Genomic DNA, 24,630 nt, shown 5'->3' with positions numbered 1-24,630 from the left:
AAAATTAAAACTGCTTCACCATAAAGCCAAAGATCAAATAATCAAATAAATAATATCAAATAATGAAGTCATTATTCATGAATCCATTCAATGGGTGGAGCTAAGTAAACCCCACCAGGTGACAGAGAAATTAAATGAGTTTTATCTTTCTAGATAAGGTGTTGCTTTTGCGTGCAGTATTTTGTCTTCCCATTGGGCAACACCACACAAGACTGTCGGAGTGGACTCTATTATCAATCAATCAATCAATCAAGTTTTATATATATAGCGCTTAATCATGGCAACAGACATTTCAAAGACCTTTAACGCCCAGAAAAGCCCAACTGAACTTTCTAGAGCAAGCATAAGCGACAGTGGCAGGAAAAAACTCCCTCATTGAGGAAGAAACTCCAGGCAGGACCCAGACTCTTTGGGCGGCCATCTGCCTTGACCGGTTGGGTGGAAAAGAAATAAATTGAAGAAAAGGACAGGGTAAAAGAAACAGACACAGAGAGATTGGCAGATAGGCCAGATAGAGTCAGTGTCTTTATGGTTACAGTTGGACAATTTGATGCAGGCACTGAGGTGGGGACGCGAAAATCAGGCTGCGTTCACCGACTCCTGGGTTGTTGCCTTCAATACATGTTCCCCATCATGTAGTTGGTTCATTCAAGGCACAATTACTGCTGCATGGATGACTGTGTGGTGGCACGGAGGAAGGACGGCAGCAGGACTCCAGCCGATGGATAGATGAGGGGTGATACTGGTGGGCTGTGGAGGAGCAGGTCCACAGTGGATGGGCCTGCTCCCATCTGCTGGGAGTTATTGTAGATTAATAACACTAATCTACTAAGTCAGCTTTCTGACAGGCAGGTTTTCTGCCTCTAAGTAAATATTAATTATTCTTAACTGTAAAGTAGGGTTGAGCTGGGTACTCGTTTCAGACGAGTACACACACACACACACACACACACACACACACACACACACGCACACACACACACACACACACACACACACACGAGCGCTCTTTCTCTTTCTCTTTCTCTTTCTCTTTCTCTCTCTTTCTCTCTCTCCCTCACACACAGTCACTCAGTCACACACACATGTACAAACAGACACACACATAAACACACGCACACACCTTAACACTAAGCCTCCCAGAATTCTACTAAAACTGCCATAGGCAGTGATTTTGACTGCTTGGACAATATTTGTATATAATTTGGATTATCATTGAAAATATCTAAGAATAAATTGGTGGAATAGATAAAAACACATCAGGACACTAAATTAAAACTATAATGACTGAGTTTTTTTATTTATTTAATCTACACAACTTAACTTCTCTGCAATTACACACCCAAACTCGAACTGTGAAATAAAAACAAATGTAATTCTTTGAAGTAAAAACAAAGTATCCTGCTTCAAAATAGGTTGGTGTCATCATTGGACCTTAACAATAAAAGTTATTAAGGAGTTCTCGTTTGAATCAACATTATTCAACTTTATGTGAAAAAAAGCAAGAACATAAGAGAGTAAAAAAAAAAAATTAAACAATTGAGGAAAAAAAAACTTCATAAATAAATGATTGAGAAAAAACAGTTTGATCATAAAAATTAAAAATAAATTAAAAAGAAAAAGGAAAAAAATTAAATTTGTGTTGAGTAATACAATTCCTCTTCTTGCATACTTTGTAGTTTAGAATTTCCTGTTGCATGAGTAGGATTCATTAATGCACTTCATGTTCTGAGTTCATAAAAAACTTGTTCTGTAAATAGTTCTACTGCTTTTGCGATCAAAAACATTGATTTGAATCTCAATTTTGAATAGTTAATAGTTTTAGAATAAACAATAAATAGCAACTTCTGATCAATCCATATCAATTTCAGGCCGATTAGAGCCCCACCCATTTCTGGTAGAACCACACCCATTTTTGGTTTAAGCCCTGCCCATTCCGAATACAGATACAGATACAGATAATTTGGATGGTTGAACAGATACAGATACAGATAGTGAAGTATTAGCTCGTCCCTACTGTAAACTTTATGTTTATTATTGGAATTCAGTAAAGTAGAGAATAATGTGTAGTCTTTCTTTAAACATTAAAACACCAAATACCTTAAAGCTATTGAAAAGATTAAACTTACAAAGTAGGCTGCTCACAGTCAGGCGGAAAATTAATTGTTTCACCTTTTGTGGGCTAAATGACTAATAGGTATAAACAGTTGGGGGGTCGATGGCCTCAGCTGGCAGCTGTGAAGTGGGCCGGAAAGGCCGGCCTCTATGTAAACCATGAATGCTAATGTGCTCATCAAACTTGTTTTCACATGTTAGCAGTCCATTCTGATGTGTTAAGACATGTCCATGGAATAAAATACACTGATTAATAAATGAGAACAGCAAATCAGATGCACCATATACAGCCTAATGTAACCAGTTCAGCAAAAACAATAAGTTTACTGCTTAACACTAAAGAAACATCCATTTTTAAAAATAGGTGGGAGACGCTTAGTTCAGGATGTGTTTGGCTGGAGCACTGGCAGTGAAGTCTTTGGACACATTAGTAGTAGTATTTATAAAATACTAAGATTACTATAATAACTTTCTATAATAAAGTATTTCCTGAGCATCACTAAAATTACATGCTTCTGTAGTTTTGTTACCATGCTAACATGCTAATACCATATGGCAACAAAGAAAAATATTTAGCACTTCTACAATACAAAAATTACTATAATAACTTAACATACTAAGTAATTTCTTAAACTACAATAAAAATACATGCTTGTGTAGTTTGGTTACTATGCTAACATGATAATAACACATGTTATCGAGCTAATATTAAGCTTTAAAATAATTTGGCCAGTTATACTGTTTTAATTTTGGGACTTTTCTGGCCTCTAGTGGCCACTGTGACTTTGCTTTACTAGCATGAATTTTAGTGTAAATAAAAGAAAACACGTCAGTCTGAATTTTTCTCGAAAAGGCATCAAACTTTTACAGATTTTAAGATATTAATATTTTACTACTGCTTTCAGTCAGATGTTTCAACCTGTCTACCCTCTCTGACTGATTTAACGATATGCTGGAGCTTCCTTATGCAGTTACCGAAATCTTGGAAAAGACTGGATGACGCGCCTCACCTGAAACCTGAAACTGATACTGGGTTGACTTCATGCTAAAAATCCCCACTTCTTCCTCCTCTTGGCCGTCGTCTTTCTATCAATGTTTATATAAAGTAACTTTAAAAGGGCTGAGTCACCAACCAGGCTGCAAGAGTCATCCTCATACATTCATGCATTTTAATGATAACCCATATCCACACTATAAACTTAAATCAAGGATTGTTCTTAAATTCTGGATGTTTTTTAATCATAGTTAATCAGAAGTTAATCACATTCACTCAAGGGAAAATAATATTAAAAAAATCCTCCTCCTTTGATTCCTACAATAATCTAATTGGTGGCCGTGTTTGTGCTCATGAACACGTCGGAGGTGCGTCCACTTGTTTACTGCCCTTTGAGAACAAAACCCACTCAATGCGAATCATGTCAGTCGTAGTGAAATGAAAGCAGATGAAAACAGAGGTATAGATTATTTTATCTGTCTTATCTTCATGTGCTGAGTGATCTAAAGGCCCTTTATCTGCTTTAATCCTTACAACACTTGCAGATCAGTCAGTATTCATTGATTGAATTACTTCGCGCATGAGACCTGTGGTCTAACGCGGGTTCAGAGAACAATGGTGTATTATCTCAAAAGCTGAAAGGTACCAACAACTCTACAGTTGGTTCTACAAGCTGCTGACTGTTGCTGCCTCAGGTGCATCCGTTTGAATAATCTGGCTGTACAGGTTCCTATTACCTTACATCTGCATGTGCTTCATTTAACTGCACGGCTGCAGCTCAGCAAATTATCAGTAAGGACTCTATCAATCAATGAAGAGTTGATGTCTGATTGGTTACACAACTGTGTTCCTTAATTATATATAACTTAAAGTATTTGAATTAAAATGTAATAATTCCTCCTTCCATTATAGGATTAACATCCCCTTTAATTTCACATAATGTTGGACATCTAATAAAGTGAATAAAGCCCTTCTCTGTTAGACTGTACATGCGCAGAGACAGGAAGATAGTCACCCACTTTGACACTTTTCATTAGGTTATTGTTGGAAGGATCTCATATTTTTAGGGGGAGGCCAGGAGCTAAGTACTTATATTCACAGGACACATGTTTGCATACACCTCCTGCTTCATGAAAATATGTGCGGTTGCCTACAGGAGCATCCTGTTTAAACTATCCTTCCTTTCCTCCCTTTTCCCACCAGCAAAAAAAGCCTGCACTAAAAGTAATTGTTTCTCTTTCTCACATTGAAATAATAAATACGACACCAATACATTCAAGACTCACATTTTTGCATATATTTTTTCAACCTCTACAAATGTTTTCATGTCAAATTAGCTGAACAAAATCAACACAGAAATGTAGAACTTCCCAGTAAAGCTAGTTTCCTAGAAAGTTTCCATGTTTAAAGTATGTGAACAAATAATAAATAGAATTCTGAAGGTTGACGGTATTTTTCATGTCTGGACCTGCTGGGTTTTTTTTTGTGATTGACACACAAACTATCCAACATGTTTGCTGGCCACTCATTACATGACTGTCCCAACGATCAGCTCCATTTGGCTCCTGGAAGGTGTGAAACGCCACACTTGAACCCCTCCGTCTTTGTTGTTGGGATTGATTTAGCAGACAGAGGCAAGTCATGGGAGGTGTGAGTCCAAACACACACACACACACACACACACACACACACACACACACACACACACACACACACACACACACACACACACACACACACACAGAGTGACACACCGTACAGACTCCACCCCTCTTACACACTCTATACAGCCCTCACCCTGCCAGTTTCTCTTTTAGTTCAAGTCTGACTTCAGAGGGGGAAACATTACAGTCTGGATTACTGTCATCCATCACAGAAGGAGTACACGTTTTCGTTGAGAGAGGAGCAAAGCACACAGATCACAGCATCATGGGGAGCAGCATGTCATGTGTCCCCCAGCACAACTTCAGGTTCTCCAGCAAGAGTTTCATACGCAGAAACAGGTGAGCTAAACGTGTTCAGGTGTTCTTACTGTACTTGTGTCCCTGTGTTTGCTCCACGCTGATGACATGTCCTGCCCTTGACTACCACTTGTTTTTAAGACTGTGTGTTTCAGCTGGAAGGAATTCTCGGTATTTCTCAGGGTTTGAGAAGCGGGGGTGAAACAGAGGTTGTGAATTTTTTGAGGCCAGGGTCAGGATCAAATGTTAACACAGGATCTGAGTCCTGCCTGAGTGGAGCCTGTCTAGCCTACAGTATCAATGATCCAGTCAGCATATGTCTGTGCCAATGACTCTGGTGTCCCACTAAAAACAAGAAGTGACTACAATTTGTATAAGTATTGTAATTAATCTTATTATCATAATTATTTTTGTTCTTGTTCTTCTTGTTCTCCTTCAAATAATAATAATAATAATGATAATAAATAGATAGATAGATAGATAGATAGATAGATAGATAGATAGATAGATAGATAGATAGATAGATAGATAGATAGATAGATAGATAGATAGATAGATAGATAGATAGATAGATACTTTATTAATCCCCGAGGAAATTGCATAAATAATAATAATGATAAATAATAATAATAATAATAATAATAATAATAATAATAATAATAATAATTATTATTATTATTATTATTATTATAATAATAGTCAATAGCTTGGACTGATCTGATCTCTAGATGAATGAACTGGTTATACGTGTTTCTCTGTTTGCTTTGCTCTGATCCATGAGGTTTAATGTCTGGACATGTTACTCTGGGTACAGATGGACCCCCTCACAGAGTCCACCCTGCTGGACCTCCTCATCTGATTCTCATTAGCCTCCAGTCTGTAGCCTTGTGCTGTGTGATGGGTATGGCTTTGTCAAACATTTACCACGTAGTGGTTGGGATTTCTGCCTCAAAAGCAAGACTCAAACCTGTTTTCAAGTTGGTCGGTAGTTCTGTGTTGACAACAGGCTCTGTGTTCTTGTTCCTTCTGTTAGCTATTTGCTCTATTCCTCTGGAGAATCAGGCAAAGCTCAGGTTATAGAGACAAAAAATGAAGGTTGCAAGGAGCGGCTGAATCACAAAGCAGTGACAGCAATGTGTCAAAATTTACGACTACCTACTATTTACATTCCTTTTTTACTTTACAACAGCAAATTGCATCAACATGAATGTTAATGATATTTTCTCTGCACAAGACTGCATTGTTAAAATGGTTGAAGTGGAATATCATCACTCACTTCACTCTAATCAATGATTGATGCTAGACATGGACGATAAGGCCAGCTTTCATTCCCACCATGCAAACAAAAGCCTGTGTTGTTGGAGGGAGGAGACGGGCACGCATGTGCTCAGATAAGCAGATAAACTACAAGCTGATATTGTAAGGGCAACCTCCAACCCTTATAATTGTATTCTGGGTTGAGGGGGACTTCCTCATAAAGATATGACACTAATGGTAACACATGAGGGTCATCCAGAACAAAGAGGGACATTGAAAGCTAATATTCATACGCATTTCTCCACAATTGGAAACACAAGGCCTGATTGTTCTTATCATTTAAATGGTTGACACTGATGGACTGAGGACAAAAGAAAAAACTTTGAGACTCAAATTAAAATCCAAAGTAAAAAATGCTAATGCCGAATACGTCTTGATCACTGTGTAAAAAATGTTAAAAATCACAGAAATAAGTAATCAACCCTGAAATTGAAGTGAAACACAGTCGTGTGCTGAGCCTGTGTTTAGGTCAGCTCTCCATCTGTCAACAGTAGAACTCACAAAAACAGGAAATGTAGCTCGTTGAAGCTGTATAGAAGTAAACATAAAAGAAAGAATAAACATTTAAGAGTGAATTATAGCAAATGTTTTTCTCTTTTTTTGTGCAGCAGTCGCCTCTTTCGCAAAAAGAATCCCCAGGAGGGGCAGGAGAAGTCGAACAGCATTATCAACATCCTGTGCACCGTCACCCCCAGGAAGGTAAAAACCTCTCATCTACATACCAACAGACTGCTCTCCTGTGTGCACAGTGATTGTTATTGCAATGTCTCTTTTGACAGCAGGTTTAACTGGTTTAATGTCTTGTCTAAACTTCACTTTTGTAGGAAATGTCCCATAAAGATCTGCAGACAATAGAAAACATAAAGTGGGATCCTCCATACGATCCGGCCAGTGGCTGGAAGAAAAGCAGCATCAATGTGAAGAATTACGGACGGATGATTCATAGCTCTAAAGTTCGTTTCCGCTTCATCCACTGCCAGGTGAGAGGAGCAAATAAACAATTTAATGACACTATGGGGAAATGCCAGGAAAACCACCACAAAAGAAAACAACACTAAAGCTGCACAATCCTCATTAAGATCGTAGGTTAGGATTTAAACAATGAGCACGCCTGTGGTGACACATCATGACAGTCATCCATGTGAAGTATGTCAAAACAGAATGAAATAAATAGGGATGTTGTTACGGCGGCTGAGCACACTGAAACTTGCCATTGGCATTGACGTGGTGGCTGGCTATGAATAATGCAGGCAGGCTTCCATGCAGCGGACCGCAGCCTCTGTCGGGACACGCTCGATGCTGCTGAGGTTGCGAAACGTCTCTGGGAGAAAACCTCAGGGCAGAGAGAGGTGCTCTGATCCCAGGGATTGATAGAGGACACAACGGCTCCTCGCTGTGAGAACGGGAGCTTGTCAGCTGTGACACAACAGATTGATGGAACGAATGCCGTCATGAAGGCAAGAGAAAGCATTGTCTTCTGACATAGACTGACATCACAAAGGGGAGGAAAATGGTACAGGTATTACCTAAGAGTTGACAGAAAGCCATTTATGAAACATTTAGGATTGATGACTTTTAAATGAAGGCTTTGGTTAATGAGGAAATCCCTGTATTTCCGAGAATCATTGTCCAACATCAACTTTTCCCAGGCTGGAACATCTCATGCTGGTGGTCCATGAATCAGCGGATGATGCAGAACAAAAAGTTCCAAACTTCAATTAATACAAAAAAACATCAAGAAGGTTTTCATTAATAATTAATGTTATGAATCTTATTAGGCTGTCCACGGGGACAAACAAGAAGATAAATTAGAACAGAACATGTGCTTTTGTGCATGCAGTGCATAATTTCATCAACGCTAAAGTGGGTAATTTTATAGACTTGGTTTCTAAAATTAAAAATGTGCCTGTGTGTGAAATCAGCTGCTCTACTATTTAAATGGAATGTAAATTTTGACTGCAATGTAATTCAAGTGGTTCTGGTTTTCTTACAAGACATTAAATCCCAAAGACAAGACTAATTCTAACAACACAATTTGTGTGTCTTACCCTCACACACCTTTAACATCTCATATCCTCCCTGCAGGATGTTCACGACTGCTACCTGGATCTCTTCCAGACACACCTTCATTTTGTCTCCAACAACCCAACCGGATTGACGTACCAGGTGAGTTTGATGTCGACACACAGGCCTGAGTTCCTCAACGTCTGCTAGTGCCTCAGGATTGATTTGATCAATAACAATCCCAATAAGGCGTTTTATGTTACCTTAACATCGACACCGTGTCAACCTGCCATGCGCTGGTAAACAGAAAGTATGATGGTATGTTTCTCTCTGTCTGAAACAGCTTGAGGAGCCATTAATCATCACTTTAATGTGTTGAGAGTTCAACTCCTGTGTCAAACAGAGACAACCAAGCACCTGTCCACAGTCTTAGTCAGAATATAAAATGATGGCAAGTGTAAAGCAGACAGGAATATGGCAAGTGTAAAGCAGACAGGAATACATCATCAGTTTACTCTGACCTCAACATCGTAGAGATTAATAACATGGGAACATCTTTAACATTGCAGTTAGTTTCAATGGAGTTGATGGTGTTGTAGATACTGTTTTGGTTGTGTGAAAATGTGTTGTTTTTGTTCGTTGTTATGTCTGTAGGGAACTCTTCCATTAAAAGAACTCACCATCTGCAACCTGCAACAGAACTGCAACCACAGCCAGCCCCAGGAATTCGCCTTTCAAATAAACGGTAATTTCGACTTCTTTGGTCATGACACGAGACGGTGCTGGTGTACAGCCCAGGAATGATGGGTTGAATTAGCTTCATCAAAAGTGATAATCAGTCACTTATAGTTAGAGTCAAAGTAAACCAAAGGTAAACTTCTTTTAAACAAGAAGTCCAGCTTGCTGCTTTCATGCGATAGTATTTCCTATGTTGTCACATTCCAGTAGTTCAAAGGTGCCATGGTCCTCTTCACCTCCACTCAACCCCTAGACTAACTCGAGCTGAGCCCCATTCACCCTCGGTAAGGGGGCCAAAGCAGCCTGAAAGGCCATGCTTGTTAAGCAACAGGTGCACCCCACTCTGTCCAGCTGTCCCCCCGCTCCTGCTCTCAGCCCTGTCACTGCCTATAATCTAGAGCACATTCCAAAAACTACTTAGGTTAATGTCCGCTAGAAATGCCACTTAGCTTCTGAACTGTGAACGAACGACAACAATGTAACCTGACTTTGTTTCATTAAGTAGGAGTAAGCTGGCGTAATGACTGCATGGCATTAGTATCTGCTTGGGAACCAATAAAATCAATGAAAAAGGGATTAAAACAAGGGAATTGAAAACCGTGAGTGAAGTGATAAGAAGGGTAAGATTTCTGTTTGTATTACCTTATCAGTTTCATCACAATCTATACACAGGCAGACTTCAATGCTGCTTTCTTCCCTTCAACATCACAATAATCTGGATTAAACCTGTTGTCTATTTCCTTTTCTGTTCTCGCCTTGATTTTTTAATTTCATGTGCTTTCATTATTCAGCGTGATTCTTTTGCTAGTTTAGGTGAGTTAGCATTGACAGGAAACTTGTAGAGGAAGCATGACAAAATTCTGAGTCAAAAAGAGTGGCTACTTCCTTGGTCAGACCTGCATCACTCGGTTGAGAACATGAATCAGCGTTAGCGGAAAATCATGAATGTGAGGGAGTAAGGAAGCCCACACGGCACGAGACGGTCTATAAAAATTCCCTGTGGCCAGTCACATGGTTTTAATTAAGACTCTATATAAAAGTTAGATAATGTTAGTTTTATAAACGCTTGTACGGATTTGAGGAAACAAAGTGTAATTTTCTGTTTCCAGTCAAGACTTTTCACGTGATTCACACTGAAACATGTAAGAAACACAGGCAGGATGAAGAGAAAGTCAACAGCTGAGTCCAGAACATTATTAAGAAGCAATAAGCAAACTATGCTCCCAGCTTTTATAACACAGCGCCAGGGGTTGGGGAGAAATAAGCTATCTGTGCCGGTTATCTCTGGTATGTGTGGGGCTGATCGGCGGAGGGAGATTCCAGCGCTTTTCATCCAGTGTCCTGCTCATTCCTCTTGGGGAGTCATTGTGTGGGAACAGGAAGCTGCTATGACTTTAAAATACCAAGTGAAGCAGGTCATAAGGGTTCCAGCATGTGGTTTACCCTCATGAACATATGTTAGTATTTACTGTACCTATTGTGCAACATGTTCTAAACGGTAATGATTCACCACCGTGGTAGAAAACGGTCTCAGAATGATAAGTCTAGATAACACTTCCCCTTTCTGTGTGACCTTTGCATCCTGCAGGTGTCAGTCTGAACCCCATCATCGTCTACTGTGCCAACCAAGAAGAAATGGACTTATGGTTTGGCCTTTTGAAAGAAAACATTGAGGCCAATGGAGGAACTGCATTTGCAGCTGAAAACTGCACCAGAGTGAAGGTACAGTTCGACCACGTTTGAATGTCGATGCTTCTTTGCCTCCATTAGCATCACTTTTTTAAAAAAATTCATAGAAACATAACTGGCTCATTTTATTTGTTCATCAAATTTGCCAGGAAAGTGTTTTGGCCTCACCCTCTTCTGATAAAGTGTATGAGAGTGTATAGATCTGGTGAGTCACTCGTGACATTGCTAACTCTCCTAGAGGTCTAGATACCTGGGAGCGGCCATGAAAACAACATAGTCAACATCTCACTAACCCTCACGTCTTTAAGGCTTTAAGGCACTGCCTCCACACCCACAGGTTGGGAATCGGTGGTTGTGACACATTAACCTAGATTTGTCAAAAGGGAAGAAAACAAGAGGATAACCAGTCAATCATGGTGTTTAAATGTGCTTCAAGGGGCAGCATTGAGTTCACACGTGTCTTACTGATTATTTTGTCTTGCGTGACCCGTCTAGGTAAACCAGAGTAAGTCCCCCAAAGTCCGAGAGGAGCTGAGGAACTCCATCAATAGAGAGCCTATCTACGAGTGGGAGGGATCCCAGCGCGACAGCCTGGGCGCCATCATCTATGTCACCAAAGCCCGATTACAACACCTGCCCTGTCAGGTACGATGTCACTGCTCTACATTACAAATGAGTCTCACCGATTGCATAGAAGTAAGACACAATCTCTAGCTCATGCCTTTCCAAGGAAATACACCACAACCAAACTCTGGGAATTTTTTTGATGATGAATCCAAAGAGAATCACATCTGCTCTAAATCCAAGTGACTCACACACACACACACACACACACACACACACACACACACACACACACACACACACACACACACACACACACACACACACACACACACACACACACACACACACACACACACACACACACAAACACTTTGGAATAGCGTAAGTCACACATTACCTCAACATAATTTAAGGATAGAATGAAGAGGGGGGGTTCTATATTTAGGGCATCAGTAGCTGTCTTGCACAAATAACTATTTTATTTCCTTGTCAAGGTGTAAGACTGAAGCCTACATCCGTCTGACAAAAACAGTCTAACCAAATCAGACATGACCATAAATAAATAATGCTGATAAGACAGTAGCCAAAGAAAGCAACAAGTCATGACACAGCATGCAGAGATATTACTATTTAACTCTATCCCTGTTGAAGTGAGTGAGATTTAGGGCCTGGGTGTGTGTGAAGCATTTGTCTGGCTCACGTAGTGACTCGACTCACCTCACAGCTGGAATGTCAGCTGTCTGTCCGGACACACCCTCCGAACAGGGAGAGGAGAGATAAACTCTCCGTCTGCTGCACCTTTACAAGCCCCACTGACTGTTTTCACCGAAGGGCACACTGGGATTGTACTGGTTGCATCTCACAGAGTCATAATGTTAATGTTAAATGCTGTTTTTATAATGTTTGCACCAGGTCTCATGGTCGGTTCTGTGGTTTATACTTTTAATGGTACTGGATAACAGTCAGAACTATCTGGTGCCATTCTGTTTTGACCAAAATATAAAATAAATAGAAAAATGCAAAATGTTTCAAGTTCCAAGTTAAGATCAAGGTTGAATTGGATTTGCTCATTTACTTTATCTATTACACCCACAGGAGCAGAGTGACAGACTGCTGGTGTTGTACCCTTCCACATTGATCATCCTGTCAGAGGAGGATGATGGCCTCTTTTACAAGGTAAACTCCATTTCACTGACCATTTGTTGTGAAGATTAATCATAACCAGTCATGTCTACATGCAGTGTGTCAAGAGATTGCTTTAACAAGCCATTGTGATTGCAGGGAAAACTTCCTCTCAACATGATTACTGTGACCACGCCCTGTCAAGACGTCAAGCCCAACACTTTTATGATTGAAGGTAATAACCATGAATCAGTGAGCCGCTCTACTTTACACATATAAGAAGTCATGATAAAGGCTTTCTACCAGTGAACATTCTTTGCCATGTTTTAGTCTGCATGGCTTTTCTGTGAATTTGCTCACGTCACAGAGTGTAACCCCCCCATGAATGAGCTGGACTTATCCCCAGAATGACAATCTGACCATAGCACATTCCAATGAGCGAACGGAGCGAGTGACAGGCTTTGTCCTGCCCCCTCTTCTCTTCCCAGGAAAGCTGATCAACCCCATAGTGGTGACGTGTCTGGACAGGAGTGAGTTTTGTGACTGGATTCAGAATTTCAAAGCTGCTGATGTGCCCGTTCTCAGTCCTCCACCCCCTGTATATGACATCATCTACACCCCGACGCACCGAGAGGTGAGACCCACCCTCCGTGCTTACATAACTCAAAAACTGAACTGTGTTCTCAGCTGTAAAGGATCCATGACTGTTCACAAGCTATGACCACCTGGACTCTAAAAATAATAATTTCTAACATTTGTTCCTGTTCATCTAGACTCCACAGTTTGACAGGTGGAGTGAACATTGCCAAGGACAACCTGAATTCAGACAGTCATCCATCGGTCATGTGTCCCTCAACCTGCAGCCACCCATTCGTGAAGACAATCCTCTGTCACCAGGATACTCTGAGCCCCTCTGTGTAAGTCTGTCATAGGCTAGGAGTCAAGATCCAGTACTCTGAAGTATGCAAACCAATGTCATGTCATGTTATGTTATGTTACGTCATGTCATATGTCATATTATGTCATGTCGTGCCATGTGATGTGATGTGATGTGATGTGATGTCAAGTCATGTTATGTCATGTGTACTTTGCAAAACAGAATTTTAATTTGATCTGGTATTGATGAGCAGCAAAACCTTTCTTTGCAATGTTAATAATTAAGTAAAGCCTTGGAGAAAAAGCTACTCCTGTTCCAAAGGTTCAAGCAATGTTTCTCAGTCAGTTCATGAAAGCACAACAAAGTGAAGATTTCTTCCCAATGAACCCATTAAAACTGTTTTTGGGTTTAATAAAATGAAACCCTGTTGCACAATGTGCTGATTCAGCTCTGAGCAGTTTGCTTGTTAAGTTCAGTAACTTAAATAATGAAGCGCTATCAAGCGTTATCAGGATATTGACCACACTCCCTAAACAGCGGGTCAGGAAGCCCGTCCAATTAGATTATAATAGCGAGGACTCAGTGCCCAGAAGACATGTTCATCTTCTGACCTGCGCGACCGCTAAATTAATGAAGCTCTCATACTAAACTGCGTTTACAAAAAGAAATACATGGCTACAGAGAGCTGCCTGTGTTTTCAAGACATAATTCACATGTGCGTGTTTGTGGTCCCTACAGTACAGCTCCAGTCGTCCCTCCTCCACCGAGACCTCTCGCCTGGGCAGCAGGACCAACAGTGTGTCGTCACACACCAGGCCGGAGCGTGGCCTACGACCTCTGTCGCTGCGCTACTCCTCACCCCAGCGCTCCTCCTACCTCCATCCCATCGAGAGCGCTGTGCTCTCTCAGATCTACAGCACACCATACCCCGGTCCACACCGTGCCAGCCCACAGCTACTGGAGAAAGTCCCACTGGTCAAGGTAATTCAGTCTGGAGGCTAACTTGATAACCAAATATTCCCTTCGAGACATTTGCCTTATTTTACACGTCACATGTGCTGTAACTAAAATAGAAAGACCAAGCAGTCAGTTGAGGAGGTCAGGATGTGTATGGGATTAGCAAACAGGTGGCATTTGTCTGAAATAAAGATTGAAAGAGATCTTGATGGTTAAAAGAATGAAAGCTGTAGCACATGAACAAAACTCACTAATTAGTAACCTGTGTTTCTGTGGCATTGGAGTTCACTTACACAAAACACTGACAGCTTAAGGCAGAATTGTCAGTCAACAGGTTGTTTCCCACAAGTGCGGCTGCAGATCATGACTGGCGTTAGACCAAATCCTGTGTTTCATCATCTGATCCTGCAGCGTGGCTTATGTGATTACCTTCTCTATACCCACGACTGTGAGAGAGAGAAAGGCTAATATGGGGATGGATTTTCACCTCGTCATCCTGTGTTTTAGACTAACTCCTGGATCTATTCCAATCTTTTTGTGATCAGTCTAACAGCTGGAGCACCCCTCGAACAACCCTAAAATTCTCCCAGCCCCTCCCCCAGCGCCACTCAGACATGTCCGCACCCAGACAACCACTGTCACCCCTGTATGACGAGCCATGCAGCCCTGAAATCTACTCCTTGGATGAAGCCGGCGTCGTGGTAAGTAGGTCAATGTTATTGGATAGGTTTAATTTAAACCTGCACAGCCTGACTGACACCAAGCAGTGAAAACATACACATACTGTACAGTATATGTCATGCGTGATCAGATGATCAGAGGTGTTCACGCATGACAGTTCAGTCTTAGAGTCAGTGCACCCACCCGCATCAATATAATAGACTCTAGGAAGTACAACAACTTGTTTTTTAATGGCCCGTTTGATGTAATGTTTACTCATTAATAAATCTGAAGCTGATGAAATCTTCATCACTGTTTTACATACTTGTATTAGCCCTGTGCCAACATGATTCCAACTGTTACCCAACAGGAGCATCGGTGGCAAGAGCCGATTCTGCACCACCAACACCAGCAGGGCCCTCAGCTCCAGAACCATCCTCTCCAGCTCTGCACCCCTCCCATGGGAAAGGGCTGCAGGAGAAGTCTGGTCCTTACCAACCATCAGGGACCAGGTCCGATCCCGGAGAGAGAGACCCCTGAATGCCGAGCGGAGCAGAGAGCCGAGGCCGTGTCCAGGCTGAAGCTGCTGCCTACGCCCGGCCAACTCCAAGAGCAGGTGAGAAACATGGACACAGTCATCTCCCAGGACACTCTGGTTTCTGGAATGTTGCGCTAAAAAGAGTAGGTGGTAGCTAAGAATGTGTATATACTTGCTCTGCAGGTGATATTTGATCAGAAGTGCCACAGATGAAAGGGATCATTTAAAGAATGCAAGAACCTTTCTTATAACTAATCCTAGGGAGTAACTTTCTATTATTTTCACATCTGTTCTTAGGTCCTTCTGTCTTCAAGTTCCCTGAGGAACACCCCTCAATTGCCTTACAATTACTCGTCAGGTAAGACCAGAAATCTGTCCGTTGTTTGGGTCAGACTTAGAGCTCAAATAATTTCTGCAGTTTACAAGAACTGTGATCTACTTGTAATTCTGACAAAAAATCAACAGTTTAAGGATTTTTGATCAACAAAAAACCCCCAAATACAGTCCAATTGACAGTCTATACAAAGTGTTGCTATTTACTCACAATTTTAGTATGGGATTAATTTCAGTCCTTTCAAAGTACCAACAAACACATAACCAATGTTAACTTCTACCTTTCTTCTCCTCTGTCTTTATGAGTTAAATTAATCAGCGTTTGCCTTTTTCAATGAATTGAACTCTTGGGTTTGTAACCCTAAAAACAGAAGGTTAAAGGCTACACAACTGAATGTTGGAAGTGTAACAGTGAAATGGAAGTCAGGGCAGCTTTAAATGCCATTAGTGCAGATGTCTCAAGTGAAGGAAAGTCAGTGTAAGAGAACACTGTTCCACAGATGGTGATTGATAGCACACAACTGCACATGGTTACACACTCACTCTTTGATCACTAATGAAACCAGATATAACTACAGTTCATCTGATACTTTTCAATGCTTTTTTCTTTTATTTAAAGATGACATGAATCCTAAATACCAGCGACTTGACGGGACATTAAGAATATAAATAACAAATGTAATTGTTGTAGCGGGTGGTGCATCAGTGGCATGTTACACTACCGGTTCTGGGACTGGATCCAAGTTTAATCATTCAGGGTGAGGTGTGTCTTTCAGTATTTGAAGTTGAAGAGTTGGAATCTTCTCTCACTCTTACAGATCTTCACACATACCTTGAACCCACAGAGCCAGATGACCAGGAAATAGACTATGACAACATTTGGGAGTACGACTGTGATACCGGAATGATACAGCCAGCGTCTGGAATTTCTGCACACCGGACAGGATTAGAATTTGAGGCCAGGGGCCTTGGTGCCATGGCAACCCAGCAGAGATGGTCATAAAACAAAACAACAGCCCAGCGCTCGTCTGGACATGTGCAAACAATAGATTTCTATCAGAGAGATATTTAAAGCCTCTGGCTGAGCCTGTGTTCCTCCTGCTGCGTACAGTATGAAATCCGCCAGCATTACTGGGTCGTCAAGCAGAGGAATGATGGGTACAGGTATGAAGATGACTGGGATAGAAACAAAACATCAGTGACGTGACTCCTGAGTTAATTTGTTTGTTATGTAGCATCAAGAGGACGACAGCAGTAGTGTACGTTCTACGTATCTTAATGTAATATAAAATTGCACAAAAGGTTTCATGTGAGTGCAAGAAACTGAAAAGTTTTTTATATTTATTTCTAATGTATTTCTAACATGTTTTACGTTTTCTAATTATATTCATATTTTACTTTTGTTTAATGTTAAGGCTATAAATGCATTCCATCGGTCTTTACGTCTTTGTAAATGCAGATTTACATTATTGAGGCGAATAGACGAGGCTTTATGATTGTCTTAAAGGTGCTAATATTATTATTACTACAGAGTACTGATACTGTGTGGCTTCTTTTTTCGATTTGTGTTTGAGGTGTTAACTTAAGTTTGGAAATAAAGCTTTAAAAATTATCAAGAATTTTGTGTTATTTTTCTTTTAAAGTGAATTCTAGCTCATTGTTTAGCTGACTGTGTTTTTCTCTTTCTCTGCTCTCATAGTGTAATAGATTTGACTCTATTTGTCTGATAGCAGCGCTGTGCAGAAAACAAAGCCTGTGACTTGAGGGTAAATGTGTTGGAGCTTTAGCAGAGCTAGACATTCTCAGGAGTTGACGGATATGGACACACATTGACTTTAAGTCACTTTAAGTCACACTGAAAATGAGGATGATTTTGCTCTGTATTAGCTGAACGCGTGCCAAACAAATGTGTGCAAACATGTTCACAAAACAAACTTAAGTCAATACAAAGATTCATAAGATCTATAATAATACAGTACACCAAGCATAGGTATATTTGCAATGACTAATTAGATTTAGTTTGTGCATGACAAAACAAGCAAACAAGTAACTTGTTGCTCTCATACTGTTTGCTCAAATCAGTGAACCAGACATACTTTGAAATGCATCACCCAGTCATAACATGCATCATGTCTGCAACTGCATCAAAGTCGAACTGTGAAAACTTTTTTGGAACATATGGGTTTGTGTTCTTTTTGTGGTACAACACTGCCATCTAGTGGACACAATATGTAACTATTGTACTCTGTACTGTATTTCTGTAAAGCTAAACAAACATAATATTAGTACATGATGAGGAACACCACCAAAACATTTTTGGGTCATCATGACAACAATCAAGCACCACACAAGGCTGGAGGTCATTGTATTGTCCCAGGTTCTAACATTAACTCATTCTGCTATCTGCTGTTTGAAAGGTTTCACTGTCAGGTGGGTGCATTGGAGTAACACAGGACTCATCTGGTGTTTACTGTAACTGAACTGAGATAACTCATTGAGACACACACACTGGACAATCATCTGAAAATCATTCACCATACACAGACAGCAAATACTTAACACGGTTCAACAAAACATTTTTTTTAAAAATGATCAATATAAAAATCACTAAAATTGACTTTATATTATTTTGTGTTACAAAACATATCAATTTAATGGTAAAATTAACACAGGTAGTCAGGTAAACATACTCCAGCTGCATCAACAAATATCTAAATGTCTAAATCTTCTTTTTTTTGTACGATATGCATGTCTCATCTCGCTGCAAGAGTTTTGTAATTACATGTGAATGTTTTTACACACTGAAGGGTTGAAATGAAATCCAATTACATTTAGGAAGGAGCAATATAACGTCAGTTGAACAAATTATAGTGCAAACATGGAAAGCAAACATGTAAAATCACATCAGGAACTTGAAAAATCCTTCAAATGACGGAGGTCTTGTACTTGTTATAATTAGATGTTATGAAAGTGGACGCCTCAGAATGACGATATTGAGAGGCAGAGACGTCAGGAATCAGAGTGCTGAAATGTAATTTCCTTTGTTTCACCAGGCACAGCCTCTATCATGATGTATTTACGCAGGCACTGGATGGCTGACAAAGCACTTATGTTTGCCAACAGTACTGTTTCAGGAAAAACGAAAAGTGAATATTGTAACTGTAACTTAACATCAAATAATATAACTAACTATTTTATAATTTCAAAAGAAGCTTTTTGAATCAACATATAAACAGACATACCAGCTTTCCAAGCATCTCCAACTTGGGGATTTGCAGTCTTCAGTACCCATGAAGCAAATGCAATACAAAGCAGACACATGTCTGACTGTCTGAGACACAGCAGGGGGGCGTCCAAGCCTTCAGAGAAAGTGACAGAAATGATAGAAAACAACTTGAATCATTCAATGTTAGTCTGCAGGATGAGGCCACGTGAGGTCAATCGGAAATTACATAAAGTAAACACCACAATTTCACATAGCCGAATATAAATATTTACAGAGTGTACAGAAATTTGAGCAGAATTAAGTTCAAGTTATCGTTGGTTTGACCCTCTGACACAATTCAGGTTTCTGAAGTGGCTCTTTGTAAAAATCAATTTCCTACCCCTGGTTTTAACCAACTACACCAACCTCGCCTGATCTTCCTCTTTTATGCATAGAGAACCTGCAGTAGGTGCTAAAAATGTGAATGTCTTTCTCTGGAGGCAGTATTTGGTTTGTGTACTCTATTAACATGGGGAGATCTGTGGAAGAGGACCTAATCCTACTGAAGATGGAAAAAAAGAAGACTCATTTTAAGTTTCTTGTAAACACACATTTCTTATCTTCAATGGAAAAATAGAATTATGAACAGAATATTAGGCCTCTGCCAATAGATCTCCATAAATTCTCTAGGTCTTCTAAATGTTCTCACACAACCATGAATGTTTTAATGAGCACAAACGCACCTATAGCTGGTGACAAGGCCCAGCAATTAGTCTGATTGAGTCACACTGGGACCCAAAGTCTAACAGCAGCACAGATTATTGTTCAGACATTAACAGCTATCTGATAATACTTAAAAATCTGAGTCAACCTTAAATGTAATCCTAAGTGACAACTTCTGTAACTAGAATCTATGTTGGACACTTGTAGGTTATTATATTAATTACAGCTCAAGGGAAACTAAAACATTCATTGACTTATCTTGACACGGATCCTCAAGTAAAAGTATTTTAATTTCCATTTTAGAGCCAAACGTGAACTAAACCCTCTGCTGGTATTTTAGTGAGGACCGTCATTGAGTGAAGTCGGGTTATCACGTACATCTACTCCTCACCACTATGTGCCTGCAGGCCAGTCAGCGTCCTCTGACAGCTGAGGTACGAGTCTGAGTCACGACAGCTGGCTGTCCAGCATTACAACTGATCACATGTCAGAAAAACACACAGAGCTTTTCTGAAAGTCTGAATGACCGATAAGGATACAAATTTTTAAATCTACCAGTATAAGAATATTTGAAAAACGTTAATTAAAAAGTGAGAATTATCTGGGTTAACGTTATTAAAAGCAACAGCCTTCCTGGAGACACTTAGCACAGTTAAATATAGTGCACAAAAACTGGCACTGTATTTAAACTTAACATTGGACTGTCACTCATCGACTGACATCAATTTAGTGTTCTATATTCCAGTGATTCCATATTTGCTTTTCCCTTCAAGTCCTGCAAATAACATGCCAAACTATAATGTCTCAAATTATTCTTTATCGAAGCAAAATGCAAAAAAATCTTGGTAAGATTGAAAAGATAGTCAGGTTTTTGGAGACGGATTAATTCAGAAATCAAACGCAGTGTTTAAAACTAGCTGCTGTGTTTCGTTTTGTTTGGTCCCCTTTATTATATCATGCCTTTTACTAAATATATTTCCATATATTCCTATTGATAATTATATAATACTAGACTTACCTGGATTTGAAATGGCCATCTTTACTTTTTCGAATCTCGACCACTGGGCTAGCTGTGTGGAAATCCTGTTCTCAAAGCTGGAGTGAAGCGGACTGGAAAAAAACACATCAGGATTTCCTTGAGCATTGATGGGATGTAGTCTCCTTTGAAAAGATCTGCTACTCCATCTCACAGTTAGAGCAGACTGTGACTGTTGGACCGCATAGCCAGAAAAACTAATTTTCCTGAAGGAGAATGTGTTTTTCCAAAAAAAATTCTGCTTAAGATCATTTTCTGTGAAGAAATCCTCGTATATGTCCGTAGACACCTCAGATGTGCTTGACCTTGGGTCGGGACTGCTCACCACCCTAACAGGACGGGAGCGATCTTCATCGGATTCTTCAGATGAATCTTCAGATGATGAAGATGGAAAGAAATAATCGTAAGCTTCAGGAAACTGTAGAGTTCTATTAGCTGAGTCAGGGCAGGGAAAGACCAGCTCGTCTTCAGTCTTGCCGGCTGTGTTCAGAAGAGAGAAGAAGCTTCCTATGTCAAATTCTGAGAAGAAATGATCATATGTTTCAGGGACAGAATTTCCATCAGTGTAGCAGGTAGTTACGTCAGCTGTAGCTGGCTGGCTCGGATTTGATTGCTTTCCTCCAAAGAGGTAATGGAATATCTCTGTGAAGGAGGTTGTGTATCTGTTTGTCTCAGATGGAGCGTAGAGGTCCACGTCTTGGTCTTTGTCAGACCTGTATCCACTGGTGACATTCTCTAATTGTCCTTTCTTTACTGTTTGTGAATGTTGGACTCTCCATGTGTCGTGAACGGATTCCAGGGCATGCAAGTTTTGCACAGTCACATTTTTAGAAATCCTCCTGAGGTGTGTTTGAGCACCTCCAGTGTGGTGTGATGGAGAGCTGTCCCTAATAGAAGTGGTATCATCAGTGTAAACAGTTTCACTCCCACACGTCTCCTTTGGAGGGACTGAAGCTGAACTTGGCTCTGAGGTTGCAGTGCGGGATGCGTCCTCATTGGTTTGTCGAGGAGCAGATTCGTCCATCTGAATAAAGAAGCCTGAATCCATCAGAGCAGACGCATCAGTCGGCTCATGTTCCTGTAAAGGTGGAGTGGGTGGAGCTTCGTTGAGCGTTCGTATTGCCAGAATATCGTTGATTGTCACCTTCTCCATGTCACTCCAAAAGGAAGACATAGTGAATGCTGAAGGTGTTAATGCTGGTGGTGTTAGTGATTCTGCTTCAGATGCTGTGGTGGAATCTGAATCACTATTAGAATCTGTTGTGTCTTTTGAAACGGATCGACTTTGTGTTTCTGCATGTTTAACCAATAAAGCTCTGGATGGATGGACTGTTTGCTGACGTGTAACGCCTAACTGTAAACTGCAGTGACTTTCAGACACCAAACGGCCGTCTAACGATGTTTTAATGCCGTCCAACAGAGTGGGAATCCATAGGAATGGACAGGGTCTGGTTTCAAATGGTGTGTTTGGAGCACCAGAACCTCTCATACCATCTTCAGATGAAGGGAAGTCCGGGTTAGAGCTGCACTGGTCTGTGCAGTGAAAAACAACTCCCAGTTGTTGTTGACGGTCGGCCTCTCTTTGACAGAGTGTGTTGTTGCCAGAATTTCCAGCCTCTCCAGCCAGTACTAACTTTGCAGCGGAGCGCGTGTCCCTTTGGCTGACGTCCACGGAGGGAGAATTTAACTCTGAGCTCGGTGAAACGCTGTGGGCCGGTGAAGTGACCGCTGCTGTACACAACTGTTCATTTCCACAAGAAGCTACAGAGAGATTCATTTCCTCAGACCGTTGGAGACTCTTCCTCCAAACGTCCTCTCTTCCACATTTAGCTGTTTCTGCGGTCAGCTCGTATTTAACAGCTACATCTTCAGAAACTGGAACCTGCGACTCAAAGCGTTTCTCCAGTATTGTTGATTCTTGTAGCTGTAATCTACCGAATGGCTGTAAATCACGACAGTTGCCTGTTGCTAACGCACTACCATCATTATCACCACCATCATCATCAGATAAACACAGAGCTGATGTTTGTCTCCATGAATCCTGCTTTTCAGTCAAGTCACTAACAAGAAAAGAAGCCGGCCTCTCGTGTCCAGCACTGAGTTGCCCCCTCTTCCTCCTCTTCCTCCTCTTCCTCTTGCCAGGAGCAGACGGTGGCGACTCCCGGGTCACTGTTCTGATTGTGTTTGTTGTGTCTGACGTGAAAGTTTCAACCCTGTCTGGAGGGTCACGGGGCTGACGCCACTGCGTTGCCTCATCCGCTGTGGCTTTTGTGCAGACTTCCTCTACGATCTGTGAATCCGTGTCGGGGCGAGTGAGGTTCTTCTTCATGGGCTCTGACTCACTGGCTGCAACCTCCAGTGAATTGTTGGAACCAGATTGATGTTTTTTCATGGTTTCCTCGATGTTGCTGACGATGCCAAATGGATCTGAAATCTCTTTGCATACCCCTGCTTCACCCCAGGCGGGTGGGCCACGCTGCTTGAGGATGCTGGGTTGTTGGCCATCGCTACAGGGTTCCATCGCCTCTCCGGTATTTCCTGCTCTTGTTGGGCTTACCTCAGCAAACCTCTCAGCCTCTGGTGTATTTCTGATTTGTTCAAAGAACATATTGACAGCCAGCAGGTGTTTATCCTCCTCACTGCCCGAGAGGACGTTCTCCATTCCACTGACGCCACGTTTGCTGAGGTAATGCTCCGCAGGAGAGCTCTCACAGTCCGGAGGGCCATCGATGGGGAGGTCAGCATCCACAAAGCCCGCTGCTGGATCGACTCTATGAAGCCTCTTAGTGAACATCGACCCAGTATTTTCAAAGTCAGTCTTCTCCGAGTCGTCCACGACTGTTGATGAAGGAGGAAGTGCGCTACACTCCTCGCAGACGGCAAACACACTTTCCCAGTCACAATCACAGATCTCCACACTGTAATCAAACGCCTCCATTAGACGAAGAGGGAGCAGCACAACCTGCAAAATCACAAGCAACACTTTCCAAAAGTCATCATAGTTTTTCAGGGTTTAAATTGTGAGCTTGAATAACAACGTCTGAGGTCAACAGCAAAATTCTGCTGTGAAATTCAAAAAATATGGAGACAAAAACAATCAAATGCCACAAACGTTCTATCAGTTCTAACATCTACAGTGTTCGTTTCCTTGTATTTCTTGCTGAATGCATGAGATCATGTACATCCATGTGTGTTTCCTACCTATCCTGCCCGAGTGGGGGGTCCTTTCCGCAGGAGGTGAAGGGTTAGGACGCCTGTTGTTTCAGCTCCTCCATGCTGTATGGGCTAAGGTGGGCGTTCTTACGCAAGAGCACGCGGAATAGCGCGCCTCATGATTTGATAAATATAGAGAGGTGCTTCTGATCATGCAATACATGCAATGTTCTTGGTGATCTCCAACAGAGGCGTAATGTTTCAGAGCTTTAAATAGATGCTGGCGAGCAAGCCGCTCAGTTGGGTACACAGTATTTTTAATTTGGCATTTTACAGTTGACTTGTTGTTGCACAGAGCTGAGATTTGAAATGAGAACTTCTAGGTCTGTTATTCTGTCATGGTGTTAAAGAGATATCTATTAGGTTTTGTACATGATGTTCATTTGAAGAACAGAACTCAGAAGATGCTGAGATGGATGAATGAATGAATGAATGAACGAACAAACGAATGAACGAACGAACGAACGAACGAACAAACGAATGAATGAATGAATGAATACAACTGGGTTCACTGATGTATAAAATCATGATAAGTTCACTGCACACAAAATTAAGTACACATTTCCTGCCTGTTCAGCTTT

The 24,630-nt window shown here is 41.0% G+C and overlaps 1 protein-coding gene and 1 long non-coding RNA gene across 2 annotated transcripts; one reads left to right on the top strand and one right to left on the bottom strand.

Annotated features, from left to right (window-relative positions):
* The first annotated feature begins 4,938 nt into the window (after positions 1 to 4,938).
* Positions 4,939 to 17,484, top strand: plekhn1 (pleckstrin homology domain containing, family N member 1). The gene is made up of 16 exons (XM_068341569.1): positions 4,939 to 5,112; positions 6,996 to 7,086; positions 7,212 to 7,367; positions 8,473 to 8,553; positions 9,046 to 9,136; positions 10,718 to 10,851; positions 11,314 to 11,463; positions 12,481 to 12,561; positions 12,667 to 12,742; positions 12,996 to 13,141; positions 13,281 to 13,424; positions 14,123 to 14,365; positions 14,887 to 15,042; positions 15,372 to 15,617; positions 15,837 to 15,897; positions 16,691 to 17,484. The coding sequence occupies exons 1-16, from the start codon at positions 5,039 to 5,041 to the stop codon at positions 16,873 to 16,875; spliced, it is 2,115 nt and encodes a 704-aa protein (XP_068197670.1). The 5' UTR covers positions 4,939 to 5,038; the 3' UTR covers positions 16,876 to 17,484.
* Positions 17,485 to 17,631: 147 nt separating this feature from the next.
* On the bottom strand, positions 17,632 to 24,023 carry LOC137612845 (uncharacterized). Its single transcript, XR_011038878.1, has 3 exons — positions 20,819 to 24,023; positions 19,115 to 19,231; positions 17,632 to 18,997 (listed from the first exon to the last, which is right to left on the bottom strand). It is a non-coding gene; the product is annotated as an uncharacterized lncRNA (long non-coding RNA).
* Positions 24,024 to 24,630: the final 607 nt, after the last annotated feature.

Source organism: Antennarius striatus, chromosome 2, assembly GCF_040054535.1.
Source record: "Antennarius striatus isolate MH-2024 chromosome 2, ASM4005453v1, whole genome shotgun sequence".
Taxonomy (NCBI): domain Eukaryota; kingdom Metazoa; phylum Chordata; class Actinopteri; order Lophiiformes; family Antennariidae; genus Antennarius; species Antennarius striatus.
This window is presented reverse-complemented; position numbering and strand designations above follow the sequence as displayed.

Excerpts from the sequence above, each read along its gene's own strand:
- plekhn1 (XM_068341569.1), top strand. The coding sequence starts at position 5,039 with ATGGGGAGCAGCATGTCATGTGTCCCCCAGCACAACTTCAGGTTCTCC. Across the intron at positions 5,113-6,995 it reads AGTTTCATACGCAGAAACAG|CAGTCGCCTCTTTCGCAAAA; the intron begins GTGAGCTAAACG and ends TTTTTTGTGCAG. Across the intron at positions 12,743-12,995 it reads CAACACTTTTATGATTGAAG|GAAAGCTGATCAACCCCATA; the intron begins GTAATAACCATG and ends TTCTCTTCCCAG.